The 15873-nt window shown below is 39.0% G+C and overlaps 1 protein-coding gene across 1 annotated transcript; it reads left to right on the top strand.

Annotated features, from left to right (window-relative positions):
• Positions 1–520: 520 nt before the first annotated feature.
• On the top strand, positions 521–3419 carry TCF21 (transcription factor 21; the record flags this gene model as incomplete). The annotated part of the gene is made up of 2 exons (XM_083348859.1): positions 521–976; positions 3330–3419. 2 exons carry the CDS (start codon positions 521–523, stop codon positions 3417–3419), a joined length of 546 nt encoding a protein of 181 aa, XP_083204985.1.
• Between the last annotated feature and the right edge of the window lie 12454 nt (positions 3420–15873).

Genomic DNA, 15873 nt, shown 5'->3' on the forward strand with positions numbered 1-15873 from the left:
CTACAAAACTGGGTGGTTGGGGAGAGAAAGAAAAAAGGGGAAGGGGAGGGAGGGAGGAAGGAAACAACTAGGAAAAGCAAACGCCACTGTGTCATCTGAGCAGGGATATCCCAGAGGTTTCTAAGCCCAGGCAAGCTCTGGGACCAACCCAGGGAAGGAGGCATCTCTCTGGAGACATCCTAGACTAGAGGGCTCAGCAGCAAAAAGGGGAGCACGGACATCTGGACGGAGGAGAGAAAAAGAGAGTCAAGAAGGCGGTCTCCCCGTTTCAAGAAAAGCCCTGGGGTGACCGTGGCAGACCCAGACGCGCTTCGGCGACCCTTCTGAGAAAAGCCCCTCCCACGGGCTGCCCCGGACCGCCTATTCATCACCCCCCCCCCCCCTCCCGATAAATGCCTCCCGGGCGCTCCACATCAACTTGCGCTTCTCCTTCCCTCTCGCCCTCGCCGAGTCAGGCGAAGAAGGCTGAGCGGGGGTGCCCAGGCGGCGGCTTCCCCTTCCCTGCCCCCGGCCCGAGGCCATGTCTACGGGCTCGCTGAGCGATGCCGAAGACCTTCCCGAGGCGGAGATACTGGGCTGCTCCGGCAGCCTGAAAATGGACCGCTGCCGCTCGTCGCCCGCTCCCCGCCAGAGCCCCGCCGAAGGCTCGGCCGGCGAGCGGGGCTCTCCCGTCAAAAGCCGGGGCGCGGCGGGCAAGGCGCGGAAGAAAGCGGCGGGCAAGAAGAGCCCTCTGGGAGCGGCGGGCCAGGAGGGCAAGCAGGTCCAGCGGAACGCGGCCAACGCCCGCGAGCGGGCTCGCATGCGAGTGCTGAGCAAAGCCTTCTCCCGCCTTAAGACCACCCTGCCCTGGGTGCCGCCGGACACCAAGCTCTCCAAGCTCGACACGCTCCGCCTGGCCTCCAGCTACATCGCCCACCTGAGACAGATCCTGGCCAGCGACAAGTACGAGAACGGCTACCTTCACCCGGTCAATCTGGTGAGTGAGGCGCTCGGGAGGCGGGAAACGCGCCGACGGGGGGCCTGAAGGACGCGCGCCGCGACGCTCGCACCTGGCTCCGCGCCTTCCCGGCGCCCTCAGCAACCCTTCGCGTCCCCCTTCCCTCCCCCCCCCCGCCCCAAGTCCCTCCGGCCGGCAAAGCCAAGAAACCGTGGCCGGTGTCTGGCCGCCCCTGTCGGAAGTCGGTCTGCGAAGTCGTCTGAGGCAACCGAGAGCTTTGGACGCCGGGGTGAAAAGGCTCGCCCGCCTGGCGCGCTCGGCTCTTCCCCGCGCGCCGACGACTTTGGCGCTCGGTTTGTCCCGAACGCTGACGAAAAGGCGCAGGAGCGGTGGGGCAGAATAATAAACAGATAAATAGTACAAAATCGATAATAACTCTTTAAAGGAAGCCCTCCTCCCCCAGCCCTTTTCTTCTTTTTCTTTTTTACCGTCCTCTTAATCGGAATTGCGCCACAGAACTCTTTTCAGCCGTCTTCTTCCCCCATCCCGGCCGCTTAGTAATAACTGAAGGGAGCCGTCCGCTCACCAAGTCCGCTCATTGATCAGATCAGGAGGGGGGGAAAAAATAGCCCGATTTATTGACTTAACGGCGTCAGTCGGCGGGATCTGATTTCGGCGGGTTTATCCGCCAAGTGTTGGAGATTACTGCCATTAGTACTGTTGCAACAATTACGACTGTTACGCTATTAAATCGCAATCGACGCCGCTTTTTTTTTTTTAAAAAAAAAAACAACTTAAGAACAACAATGGATTTCAAATGAAAAGAGAAACCTCTTTTTTTTTCCTGTCTCTTTTCGCACGCCTCGTCGTCAGGATCTTTCCCCCCCCTTCCCGTAAATTATGGCTTTTTCGGGAGTGGGGGTGGGGTGGGGGTTGGTGTCGACCGCACACCTTCAGATTTACAACCCACCTTCTCGACTTCCATCACGAAAAGGGCCATAATCCGTTTGTAGGTCTCGAAGGAAGAAGAAAAAAAGACGGGGGTGGTGGTGTTAGGAAGTGGATATTTGAAGATCCCGTTATTTCTAGCAAAGGAGTTGATCGTAAAGAGGGAAATGGTTAGACCCAGTTTATGGCTGAAACGAACGCAAACGTTTCTAGAGGGAGGGAATTCGGATTAAAAAAAACACCAACTTCCATTCATAATTTTAGCGGTTGAACCTTTCTTATTGGAAAGAAATCTGACGGGGAGATTACATTCCTTCCCTATCTTTTCTAATTTATCTGATAGTTTACTTTTAGTGTGGTCCTGTATGTAAAACAATTGTTTTCATATTTGTATTGATGGTTAATTAGTAACAAAGGGCTGAGGCTCTATTTATTACTCTGTGATTAGCAAAGTGATACCCAGTAAACATCTAAAAAAGCTACTGAAAGCAAAACAAACTCAGAAAACCCAAACTGTTTTGACTGATGGATTTGGGAGAAGGGGTGATATATGGTTGACCTTGTTGTTGGTTTTGCTATTTATCATTACTGCATGTATATGCTTACTTAATTTTAAAAGACATTGAGATTAGTTACTACAATAGCATGACAATGATGAATAATTCTCACCACCAAAATCTACACAGATTTTATTTTGCTAGCAAGTATGCATTCATGACATTAGAAAAAATACAAGGTGATTTGTGGTTATTGTCTTTGTTGCCCATAAGAAATGGATAGAAGTGGAATTTACTTTCCTTGTGAGGCTTCTGACCTCAGCAGAACCATAGTCAAGAAGAAACCCCCATCTCCAATTCCAAAATGCTTTTAGAGGAGATAGTACTCTTATCTTTTTCAAAACAAAGCAAAAGTGAAGGGGGAGCCATGCTTTGACATTACCCAGTCAAGAATAGACAGGGGCTTTTAAAAAAAAAAGATGTCTGCCACAATATGCCTTTTTAGGTTGCATTCATTCTATCTATTCGAGAGAAATACCATTTTCTATCAGATGTAACCCACGCTGGTATCTAGGATCAATAAAATATGACCTATCACCCCCAAAGATTACAGAGAATTATGAGGAACATAAAGAGAGGAAAAAAATCATCTTTATGGCGCAAAACATATTATGACTGCGCAGCTGCATGGGGCAATATGGTGGAGCCATCTTAAGAACCTGGTTACGCTCAGTAGCTGAGACTTGTCTAGTGAGTCTAACCACTTCTTCCTATTGTTTAGAAAGAACACCTGGGTTATCTATGGCTTTGTTTATTACGGTTCAAGAACTGCGTCATTTGAAATACACTGATCTCTCTTTCTTTCTTTCTCTCTTCCTTTCCTCGTCCTTTCTTTTTCCTCCTCTCTTTTGCCCCCATCCCCACCCCCTTTTCTTCTTTGGCTACAGACATGGCCTTTTATGATTGCTGGCAAACCAGAGAACGAGCTGAAAGAAGCAGTGAACACAACTCGGTTGTGTGGCCCGACTGCCTCCTGACCCAGGATTTTCAAGCATGAGAAAAGCAACCTTCTCTGTGGATGAATGCATTTGTGCATTGTGTATACAAATGGGGGAGGGGGAAGCATTTCAAGGAGGCGACAAACTGCTTTCTCATGGAATAAGCAAATCCTAAAACTGAAAAGACGACCAAATGTACTATGCCAAAGGAAACTGAAACAATCACAAAGAACATATATTTAACTTTATTAACTTGTATATATATATATATATATATATACATATATATTTTTAATATCCTGCAGCAATGCCTTGCTGGTCCAAGTGCTGCTGTTCTCTGGATCCAACCAGAATTTGCAACTTTCTATCTTTGTGTACTCCACTTTGTGAAAGACGGCGATTCCTAGAATCAATTATTCTGAAATCACATCTCTCTAAAAGAATACACATTAAAGATATTCTATGAATATATTTTCTTCAAACAAATTTTGCTATAATTTGTATAATTCTTTAAAAAAAAAGTCCTCAACAGGAAAACAAAAATAGCACACTATGGTGTGAAGGTTTTTTTTTTCATTTGTTTTCAAAAGAGAGAGAAAGAGAGAGGATTACTATTTATTTTATTTTGGTGAGCAGATTTTACAAATCTTAAAGTGACACAATGCAAAAACCATTTGACCTCAGATTATGAAATGTTTATTTTCCTAATTAAGAAGAGGTAGACCATATCCTTTGGGGGGAGGTTTAGATGGCTAGAAAAACAGCATGTGATGGCTGCTTCACTCTAGAAGGAAGGAAGCAACCTGTTTGTCACATTTCCAATAATTTAATTAAGAATTAGGGAGATTGTGAAATTAATGCAAAATTTGTAGCTCAATCTATACATTTTGCATTGACATTATTATTCATGTCTTAATTTAGAATGGGTTGTTTAAAAAGGCAATAAGGATGGAAGGCAGACAGTCTTTGCATACCAGACAATCTAAGTTTTATAGAATTTTTTACAAGTTATACAAAGTAACTGTTAGCATGGAATATGTCTTTTCTAAACATTGTCAATGGAAGGCTGAAAACAGAAAAATGCTGAATGAAGGTAGGTACAATTTCTTTCAATACAATAAATTTGAAGCAGGGTGTTTGAAGGATTAAAGTGATTTGATTTATACTTGGAAATAAATCCCAGGTAAGTTCAGAGGGTTTTCCTGTTAACTTCATTTATTTCCAAGGAATTTATATGATGATCCTAAGTAACTTTTTGGAAATTTGTATCAGTTCTAAATTATACATTTCTAAATAACAGACACAAAATGAGAAAAAATATGTCCAGATTACATCCCAGCATATTTGTTTTTAGCTAAGCGGCTTGAAGATCTTTTGTATATAGTTCGGATTGCTTTTTTGTAAAATTAAAAATTATGTAGAAATGAATTATTTGAAAAGTATCAAGCAGGTCAAACATTTTTTTCTGAATCTCGCAAGGATGCAATTAATAATTTAAATTACATATGAATCAGAGATTAGAGCAAAAATGCAAATAATATTTTTACACTAAAACATTTGAACTTTTGCTTTATTCTGCCATTCAGATAGTGTGTCATCCATATCCTTTCAAAATATCCAAACAAAGCAAAAGCTGAAATATTTTGCTTTAAGGTTTTTTTTCATTCTTTTTTTGTCAACCACTCTAATATAGTAACATAGTATTAGAGATATAGGCAGACCCAAGCTATCAGCAGCAGTGTTGGGGGCAATTACTTGGTTGAGTTGGGCGGCTATAGAAATTGAATAAATATATAAAATTAATTAATTAATGCTTTCATAAAAATAGGTAACAGTTTATCTTCAATATCCTATGCTTATTAAGAAACCCGGAAATGATTTCTTGGTAATTCGGAATACTCTTTAAATGATACCACCTCTATCTTCAATCTCAATTAAACTTTATGGATCCAGAAATGATTTCTTGGTAAATCAGAATACTCTTTAGATGAAACCACCTTTCTGTTTATTTGGTTTAACCAAACAGTCAAGGCAAGATGATTTCTTTGTAGGACCACAAATTCAAGCTTTACCTCTTTACAGGTCTACATCCTTTAAACTGAAGGAAAGGGAAGCCCAACACTTCTGTTACACTAAAATGGACATATTTCTTGTCTTCGTTAACCATCTGATTTGGGCTGGCTGGGCTATATTGACAATCTCCACATGCACATGTGCATGCATCTATACAAACCATGGGACATTACAAAGCAGGCTCCCACTACAAACCCTTATCTCTTCAATTTGTGGATTGCTGAAGTCTATATAAGGAGAACATGTGGTGCCTTTGCATTCAGTCACATTGGTGTCTCAACTTGTCATCTGCTGGAACACTGAATAAAATTATAAGGTATGGCATATTTCCAAATGTTTTAACAATTGGATGATGCAAGGCTACATATATGCTAAATACATGCGTTTTAGAAAGTATTATGGAAGCAACTTGTCATACATGATACAGTTTCGCTTAGAAAAGGATAGTCTTTAACTGCTCATCCCTATTTGGATAACAAGTCACCTGGAATTTGTTATTAATCCTCAAAGAATAATTTAAATTATTGGAAGATAAAAGGATATTTTCAAATGTTCCTTTCTTTAGGGTACACAACTTTGAAAACAGATTTAGAACTAAGTTCCTCCAGGTGGGGTCCATTAGCAGTACAGCCTTGTTGCAAAAATAATTCCCCTTTTCATCAAAGCCCAGAGCCTCCCTACAGGTAAGATGGTGGAACCAGGGCAGTATCTTAAGGAATATTAAAAAAATACTGATGGGATAATTTAGATGGGAAGATATTCTTGCCTTGTACACTCTCCTGGTGCCCTGGCTTTAATTTAAACATCATTCTTTCTATTGATCTGATCTGTTACTCTGTGAGAGATTAAGCGAAGAGATAAACAGAAAGTGCTGGGCTCTTTCCTCTGAGGCAGCTCAGTCCAGAGGCAGCTGATGCGCCAGATCCCAGAGAACTGTTTAACGTTTCAAGGTTATGACCGCACTGTTTACAAAATGTCTTCAGTTATTTATACTGTTATTCCCAGCAGAGGGGCTTTAAATTTCCACAGTTTCGTTTGTTCATATGTGTGTGTGTGTGTGTGTGTGTGTGTGTGTTTAATATTCTGTTTAATTTGATACCTGGATTCCTATTGGGAACAGTAACATTCCCATGGGGAAAAAGGTTCACTAAAGTTAAGCCTGACTTGGAAATATGTAAAAAAAACTAACTAAAAGGTATATAAACAAGTAGAAGGAACACGGCACTTTTGGAAGATGTGATTAAGATTCCTTATCCAAGATGTAACTGTCTTGCGTAAGCTTAAAAATCGTGTTTATTGTAGAAGTTTTAATGGACCATCTTATCACATGCATGAAATAGTTTTCTTAATGGCGTGATACAAAGATACCGGTAGCTTAAGACAGACGGAAGTTGACAAATTTTCCAGATTTTTCCTTACAAAACTCCAGGCAACACATAATACATCTATTGGGATATTGTGCAAATTACACAAACCTCCCATATAGGCACAAGAAAATAAACATTTTTCCTATTGTGTGTGACCCATGCCAATGCTAACTTCTGAGTAGCAGGCTCAGTAAAAAAAAATACACATCTAAAGACAGCCAATACTCTTTTGCAATAAGCTAGAAATCCCCAGGATTTTTCTGCAACCACATTTCACAGAGAAAGATTTGATCATTAATTTCTCTGTGATATCATCACATCAGAATTAGTTAGGCTCTAATATCCCGTGCATCCATGCTTTAGAATTATAAGGGATATTATGGCTGTGTGTATCAAGATAATTATCTGTTATTCTTACATAGATTATGACTGTAAAATGTGATACAAGAAACAAGTTTAATACAACATTAATATATACTTGGTTTTAATTAACCTGGAATAACTATAGTATCATCTTTTCATATTGAAATAATTAAGGATACTTACTTCACCTTCATGAGTAAATAGCCTTTTCAGGAGAGAGCTGCCATTAGGTTTTTATGGCGTGCTAGCACCAGACTCTAAAATACGGACAGAATCAAATCAGTAAAGTGGGAAGATCCAGGATAATCAAATTGAAGTGTGCACCAAATAATTAGATGCAGTGTCAATAACTCTCCACGTATTTTGTACTTTGTCTGTCATGTTACCAATATTCAGCAGAATTTTAACTGAATTTTAACTAGAATATATCTCACTTTTTATGTATTTAATAATTCTCCTTCCAGCTTGGTAAAAAAATAATTCAGCATTTCAGTTAAACTGCATTTAAACCAAATTAATTAAATGCAGTAGATATAAGTCTTCCCGTGTTTACTATGTTTCTTCTAGAATTTTGTTAAAAACTACAGCTCAGCAGCCGCTTTTGGAGAATCCCTGAGGCCCATGTACAGGGCTCTGGGGGAGTCATATGGGCCCTAAGGCCTCGGTTCCCCACCCCCATATTTTATAACTATAAAAGAGGGCGCCAAGAGGTAATTAACTTATCTGAAGTATGTGCAAGATGTATGCTAAAGACGCAGTGTCATTCTTTCCCCCTTGCCATCTTCAATAAAATTTAAACAAAGAATTGCACAGGCCCCACATTCTTTTATATAAGGTAAATGACATTTAAGCTGTATAAAATCTGCAACATGAAGATATTTATTCTTAAATAAAAAAAACATTGTACTGAGTGGTCTCTCTGCAGTCTTAGGGCCTAATTACTCGATAAATGCCATTTTTAATCTATCATGTCGTAAATAATAGTAACCCTGGACCTTAGTAGAATTGGGACCAAGCCATATGGAAGAGGATTAACCCGAAGAATCCTTCGTATTACCCAAACTTTTTGTGTCAGGAAGGAAACTGTTTTTTAACAACATATGTAATTTCGTTCTTCGAATTCGGGCCTGAGAAATGTTTGTATCTCAGTTACGTTTATACGATGTTGTCTGAATATGCTGAAGGCAAGACAAGAGATAACTAATTTGTAGCAAAAAAAAAAACAACAGTTCTGACTTTTTAATACTGATTGGCTGCTGCCTGCAATATAATGAATATACAATGCAATGTAATAAATCTAACACTCTTTCTAGTTTTGCCACTTTAAACAAAAAGTGCTGCATATGGTTTTTTGTTTGATTAGGAAATGAATTAAGAAAGCAACATTGAAATAAGCACACATGTGCAGACAAGAACTATGATTGAATTGAATCATTGGAATGAAATATATATATATATATATATATATATATATATATATATATATATATATATATATATATATATATATATATGGACCTTTGGTCATTCGGGTTTTTTCCCGCGTAGAAATGAAGGTGTAGGCGCAACATTTCGACGGAATCCCATCCGTCATCATCAGGCTGGTGGCTTCTGCTGCAGAAGCCACCAGCCTGATGATGACAGATGGGATTCCGTCGAAACGTTGCGCCTACACCTTCATTTCTACGCGGGAAAAAACCCGAATGACCAAAGGTCCACATACAGACACCCGCAAAAACCTCAGAAAACATATATGTATATATGTATATATGTATATATGATGTATATGATGTATATATGTATGTGTATATATCAAGGAATATATATATATATATATCAAATGAAGAAAAAATTGGTTAGGTTTGAACCCATCTAACATTGTGCTCAGCGTTCATTAAAACAGTGTTTTTCAAATGTGGTGACTTTTAAGATATGCGGATATCAACTTTAAGAATTCTCCCAGACAGTTGGGGAATTATAGTAGAAATCCACAGTTGCCAAGTTTGGAAAAACCCTGACCTAAAATGAAATAATAGGGATGCAGTGGCTCAATGGGTTAGGACGCTGAGATTGTCGATCAAATGGTCGGCAGTTTGGTGGGTCAAATCCCGAGTGCTGCGTAGCAGAGTGAGCACCTGTTACTCATCCCAGCTTCTGCCAACCTAGCAGTTCGAAAGCACGTAAAAATGCAAGTAGAAAAATAGGGACCACTATGGTGGGAAGGTAACAGCGTTCCATGCACCTTTGGCATCTAGTCATGCCGGCCACATGACCACAGAGACATCCTCGGACAAGTGCTGGCTCTTCAGCTTTGAAACGGAGATGAGCACCGGCCCCTAGAGTTGGAAATGACTAGCACGCATGTGCGGGGGGAACCTTTACCTTTACCTTTACAATGAAATAATATTCAGAGCCTTATTGTTGAGTGAATTTAGGAATACTTCTTCAACACAGTTCAGATGCGTATGGGGTGTGTGTGATTTTATTGACCTAAAAGTCATCCACAGGTTTGGTTCAAATCATGTCATTCCTGAGGCTGAGAAGCAAACAGTATACAGTATTAGAATTTCCTAATTTAAGGGCAGAAAAACCACTGATCTCTCTCCTACAGTCTGACAATACAAGATCATAACAATGAATCAATAATTATCCTTTTGCTGCCTTTTCATGATGTCCAACCTTCTGTTGCCTGTCATCCTTCTTAAAAATAGGGCTGTCCCTGGAGAACTAGAATTCTGTTAGCAAAGTACTCATATGTTTCCTCTTCAGGATTACTTACTCTGAGTTATATTATTTTTAATTGGAATATTTTCTGTTCTATATTCTCTGAGAATAACAGAAATTTATCCATAGCCAGTATTCCACCTGAAGTAAATCAAACAAACCTAAATAAAAAAGTTCCTGAATCTACATTCTTCCCCATCTTCCATGCCATAAATATGGAATTCTGCTGAAACCAAAACTTTCTTTTATTTTCTTTCCTGTTAGTGTCTCATCTATTCTATTCTCATCTATTCTTAAAGTATCATGACTCTAGCCAGGTCTAAGGTACCTGAAGCTTAAGGGACCTGAATACATGGCCATTCTTTGTGGTACAGTCACAGAAAGAGAAAATAAAGGGCATCCAGCATGTTACCAGCTTGTCTCTCTACCAACTCTCTTTGTGAGTAGTTTCATCGAGTGTTACTAAAAGGGATAATACAACATGAACGTAACATAAAGAGGTTTCACTGTATTTTCTGTGTAAGGAGAACAGTGTTTTTCAAACTTGGAAACTTTAAGGTGTATTGGAGTTTAAGTCCACACATCTTAAAAGTTGCCAAGTTTGAAAAATACTAAATTAGAGCAACCTGACTTGTCAGAGTAGGAAAAGGGGAGTTTGGCTTGAGCTCTAGCATGTGAATATTTAAGAAACATTTCTCATGAATTGGGTCAGAGCAGTGGAATAAAATCTCTGACTGAATGGCCACTTGGCAGTGAGCCCTCTCCAAGTGCCTTTCTGGAAAGCCCTCCCGAATTAAAGCATGCTTAGTACCTAGTTTATTATCTTTTTAGTGCTAGCTAGGCAGAGATATTTTTATTTCCTGGAATTATTATTCTTTATATGGTATATATTTTAAGGGATACTGACTCAAAGTTTTTTTTTAAAAAATAAAGAACCTCTGAATCTGATGAAATGGAATGTTGTGCATTCTATTATCTGAAAATTCATTAATAAAAGACTAATAGGAATGTCACCTTCTGTATTAGTACAACTAAGATGTCCTAATTTTCTTTGTACCCAATAAGCACTGCAACAGCTGGCAGAATGGATCCAACAGCCGCGATGAGGAAATTACTCTTTGGATGCTACCAACACCAAAGCACAGATCATGAAATAAAAATAATAATAAAAAACCATCAACCCATAGCTTGCATTTGCAACCAACTGCGCTTTCCCTTCTTTCACTGCATCTCATTATGATTAGGAGAATTTAGACTCCATTTTGTGAACAGAGTATTGGGGATCAATACTTATACCCAATATGTCAAAAAGTGCCTCTAGCATTCTATTACTCTTTGCACCTCCTTTTATCTGGATTTGGGCTTTATAACTGATCCCAAAGAAGTTCCCATCTATCTGCACACAAATTCCCAAACACCACATTCATGCATGGCACTAAATTATGATCTTTCCTTGGTTCTAGCTTAACATACTGCAGGAACATAGTGTCTGATATTATATGCCACAGTATTTAATTTAATAGTTCAAGTTTACTACCATAAAGGTAGCCAGTGTCAGTTTATAGAAATTTATGTTGGTTAAGCAAACCGCTTTGTCTTTATATATTTGTCTTTATACATGAAAAGAACCCTATAAATATGGCTTTCTAAACACATTTTAAACATTAGAAATTGTTGAGAATATTCGTAGTTCAGGTTGTAGATTTTGCCAGGGGTCTGTTCTCCCAGCTTGCTGTTTAGCTCCCGGACGCTTCATTACCAAACTTTAGTGGGGTTTTGGAGTGAAATGTCTTGTTCATTTATATAGAGATACTTCACCCCAAAAAACCCACTGAAGATGTTACCTAGACTGGTAGTAAAACATTCAGGAGTTAAACAGCAAGCTCGGTGAACAGACCTCTGCCAAAACATTTTAAACTTCCTTTCAACCTTGTATTCGTATGGGAACTAGGTATGCCTTTTCCATGGCAGCCCCTGCCCCATGGAACACCCTTCTAAACACCCCTCTAAAGTTCGGCAGGCCTATCCCCTCCCTCAAGTTCCATAAAGTACTGTTTCCTGGCAACCTCCGTGACTTTTCCCCACAGGCGTTCTGATAAGATGAGGTGATTGCACAGCTCCCACCAGGCTTTTATTTTTATGCACTTGATTTTAACAGTTTTAATGTGTTTTTTTGTGTTGTTTTAATTTTTAATTGGGAGCTGCCCAGAATTTGTTATAGGATGGATGGCTATATAAATGTTTTAAATGAATAAAGATCCTTATCGAGTTTCCTTCCAAGCCCCAATCAGTCCTATCTAACCGTTAGTAATGAGGGCTACTAAGAGTTGCGACCTAATAATACCTGAAGCGCATGCATTGTCTCTCCATGTTCAATGGCTATGATTTTTATAGTCAAAATTCAATAAGCTAGAAAGAAAAGTCACAGTATTACAATCTTTACAGTTATAGCTGAAATGGAGTAGGAAACTGACTTTCAGTTTACTGGGGGTTGGGCGGAGAGATGGAAACAGAGGAGGGGGGGACTTAAAAGAGGCAGAGTGATGGATGAGATGGGAAAATTGTCTGGTAGTGTTTGTTTCAAACCTTTGGCAAGAATAATTTATACTTTCCCCCAAAGTCTGCTTACACAGAGGAAAAAATAGAAAAAAAGAAAGAACTAAGGACATCTTATCTAATTTTGGTACAGGCTTTATCATCCCCTCACAGAGAATACACGTTCAACAGAAAAATAATTTTCCCTCTCTGCTTTAGGATCAGGATACAGTAGGCCACAAGAAAAAAAACAAACATGCAAGTTCTAAAGGGCATGGAAGCCTTTTCAAATTTCGGGCTGATCTGCAGAAATCCTTGTAAATTTCACAGCTGAAGCAGGAAGCCAGTCAACCCTTCAAAGGCTTGTTTGTCTAAACAACTGCCAAATTAAAAATGAATAAGCACCATGCAAACATTATTACTAATTATACTTTTTCCACAGACACTTAAGAGATACAATTTTATCTACGGAAAATCCAGCAAACAATGCAACTACGTATTTTTTTTTCATATGAATTGAATATAGGTTTCTTTTTATACTCATTGCTATAACTGAATATTTACTAAAATGTTTAACAGAACATCTAAAAGCAATTTTCTTTTATGAAAAAGAAAGGACAAAACTTACAGAGAGGTGATTGTATTGCTAATTAATCTCTGTGTTAAAAGGAAGCCAGAGGTCATCTTTGTTAAATTTATTTAATGTATATATTTTTATCACTTTTAATATGTTTTGCCATTCCATTTCCTTTTATGTTAGTATTTCAATATATGATATCAAAATCTAACAGAGGTATTATAATGAAAAACGCAGAAAAATATTCTAACTTGCTTGGGAAAAAAATCAAAAGTAAATTGTACCAACTTTAGGATCTATAGCATAGGGTGTCATATACCCAAAAATTTACAAAGATAAACATTTTCCCATTGTTTTCTTTTTATATGCTACAAGTTGGCACTCATGGTTGGTATGCTTTTCTACCACATAAACAAACAAACAATCCTATGTAGGGAAATTAAAATTACCTTCCTCTAACATTGTACAGTATTCTCTAAATTTATATATATACAAAATGTTTTCAATCAGATCTGCAATCACATTAGGTAGAAAATATTTGTTTTTTAAGAATGAAAAACTAGTCTCCAGATACTGTATTTAGTACAATGCAATCCATAATAAACTTTAATAAATGCATTTGTTTTCCGCAAGAATCTCTTTGTCATAATTAAAATACATGAGGGACAACTGACCTCGCACCTAGCATTAAGTTCCTGGTTTTGGCTTGGTTGTTGGATCAAAATTATGACCAACAAATGTAAAAAATTCACTTTTTGAAAACTCTAAGTACCTGTATCCATATTCTTAGAAAGTTGCTTTATAATGTTTCTAGATGAGGCATTTGTTATGCAGTTATAGTTTTTCACCCAAAGACATTTGGAAATGACAATATCTGCTGCTTGCAAATCATGTTTCATGGATAACTCTTAATGCTGAGAGTCCAGTTTAAGTTATTGATAATATTATCATGATTATTACTGAAATGGGGCAATGAGTCCAAATCTCCTGTAAAACTCTATGTTTGGCACAGTGATTGTAGAATAAATGTCCTCTCTGGAAGTTCCTAAAATCTGAGAAAGACAGAAAAATATAAGGCCTACGCAACGGCTATGATTACATGGCAAACTATAGTTAACTGAACTAGGTTTTATCCATCTAATCCAATTTTTTTTAGATTTCCAGAACTACAAATTAATAATAACATTCTAAGGTAAATTGTGCTTGCTACTTTTAAGTTCATGGTGCCATATGGAAACAGCTGGTGCTTTCTGATTGATACTGTTTTTTGATAGAGCCATCTGATTTATGTATTCCCTATTCTGATTAGTAGCAATGTTTCCAGGGTTTCAAATAAAAAAAAAAAAGCTGGAGAAGAGTACGTGGAAAAAACCATAAGTATTTTTAGGAATGGGTCTCCATTTTCACATACTTTCAATTTTGATCTATGATCCTTTTGGAAATTTAGCTTGCTTCCAATTGCCTTGCATGGAGGGAACATTCAATTTCTGCTACACTCAGGGAAAAATGCAAAACAGGTTAATCTTTAGTAGAAAATATATTATCTTGAACTAGAAGAAAGGAAGTATTGCCCTGCTGGATCGGACCCCTGCCCCATCTAGTTCAGCAGTTTGGTCTCACTGGCCAAGCAACTGCACAAGGAAGCCCACTAGATTCCCAGATGACATTCAGTCATGGATTACTGGTTTCCATGAACTATGTACATAGGACCTCTGAAGTTTTAAGAGTTGTAGCTTTTGAGGAAGGCATTGATAACTTTGCTTGAAGCCCTTTAATAGGGGATAATAAAATTTAACACAGACTCTCTTGAACTTAGTACAAGGTAAATTTCAGATTTTCGATGGCCTCAAATCCCCATCCAAACAGCTATACAGTAGTTCTTAAGCTCTCAGCTTTTCCAAATTTGCATTGCCCAGAATGGGCCTGGTCACCCTCAGCCAACATTAAGTTCTTGCAGATGGACTATGCTGAAGAAACCAGGCCAATAAAAACTACATGATTTGAATAACATACAGCCAGTGCCAAAGGGGGGGGGAAGCATCCCTTCCTTGAGATGAAGTCATTTCCTTTTATATCCATCTACTTTTCATCATACTAACATGGAAGTGGCTACTACAGCTTGCTTCCTTTCCTGCTTCATGCATGCATTCATTCATTCATTCTGTCCACCTATCTCAAATTCATGACAACAGGTGGCTAACATTATCAAAAAAATAATATAAAACCTAAAAAAAACAGAAAATCAAAGCAAGAAACCCCACAATAAACATAAAACTACAAAAGAATTAAAACAGACCTTCAGTGACAAGTTAACCAAAGTATGGGTTCAGTCCTACCTCCTGATCTCCAGGTGTTTTTTCAAGTTTCAAATTTGGATTACAGTATTAGGATATCTAAAAGGGACGCGGTGGCTTAGTGGGTTAGGACACTGAGCTTGTCGATCAGAAGGTCGGCAGTTGGCGGGTTGAATCCCAAGTGCCGCATAACAGAGTGAGCGCCTGTTACTCGTCCCAGGTTCTGCCAACCTAGCAGTTCGAAAGCATGTAAAAATGCAAGTAGAAAAATAGGGACCACTATGGTGGGAAGGTAACAGTGTTCCATGCGCCTTTGGCGCCTAGTCATGCCGGCCACATGACCACGGAGACGTCCTCGGACAAGTGCTGGCTCTTCAGCTTTGAAACGGAGATGAGCACCGGCCCCTAGAGTTGGAAACGACTAGTAGGCATGTGCAGGGGAACCTTTACCCTTTACCTTTATTAGGATAGCTTGGGGTTTTCTCATTCAGGTTTTATCTGTGTAGCTTTTTCAAGCTCAGCCAAGCTCAGCTACACACTGCACCTCTTAGGCAGTGCTT

The sequence above is a fragment of the Vipera ursinii genome (genome assembly GCF_947247035.1).
Source record: "Vipera ursinii genome assembly, chromosome: 1".
Classification (NCBI taxonomy): Eukaryota; Metazoa; Chordata; class Lepidosauria; order Squamata; family Viperidae; genus Vipera; species Vipera ursinii.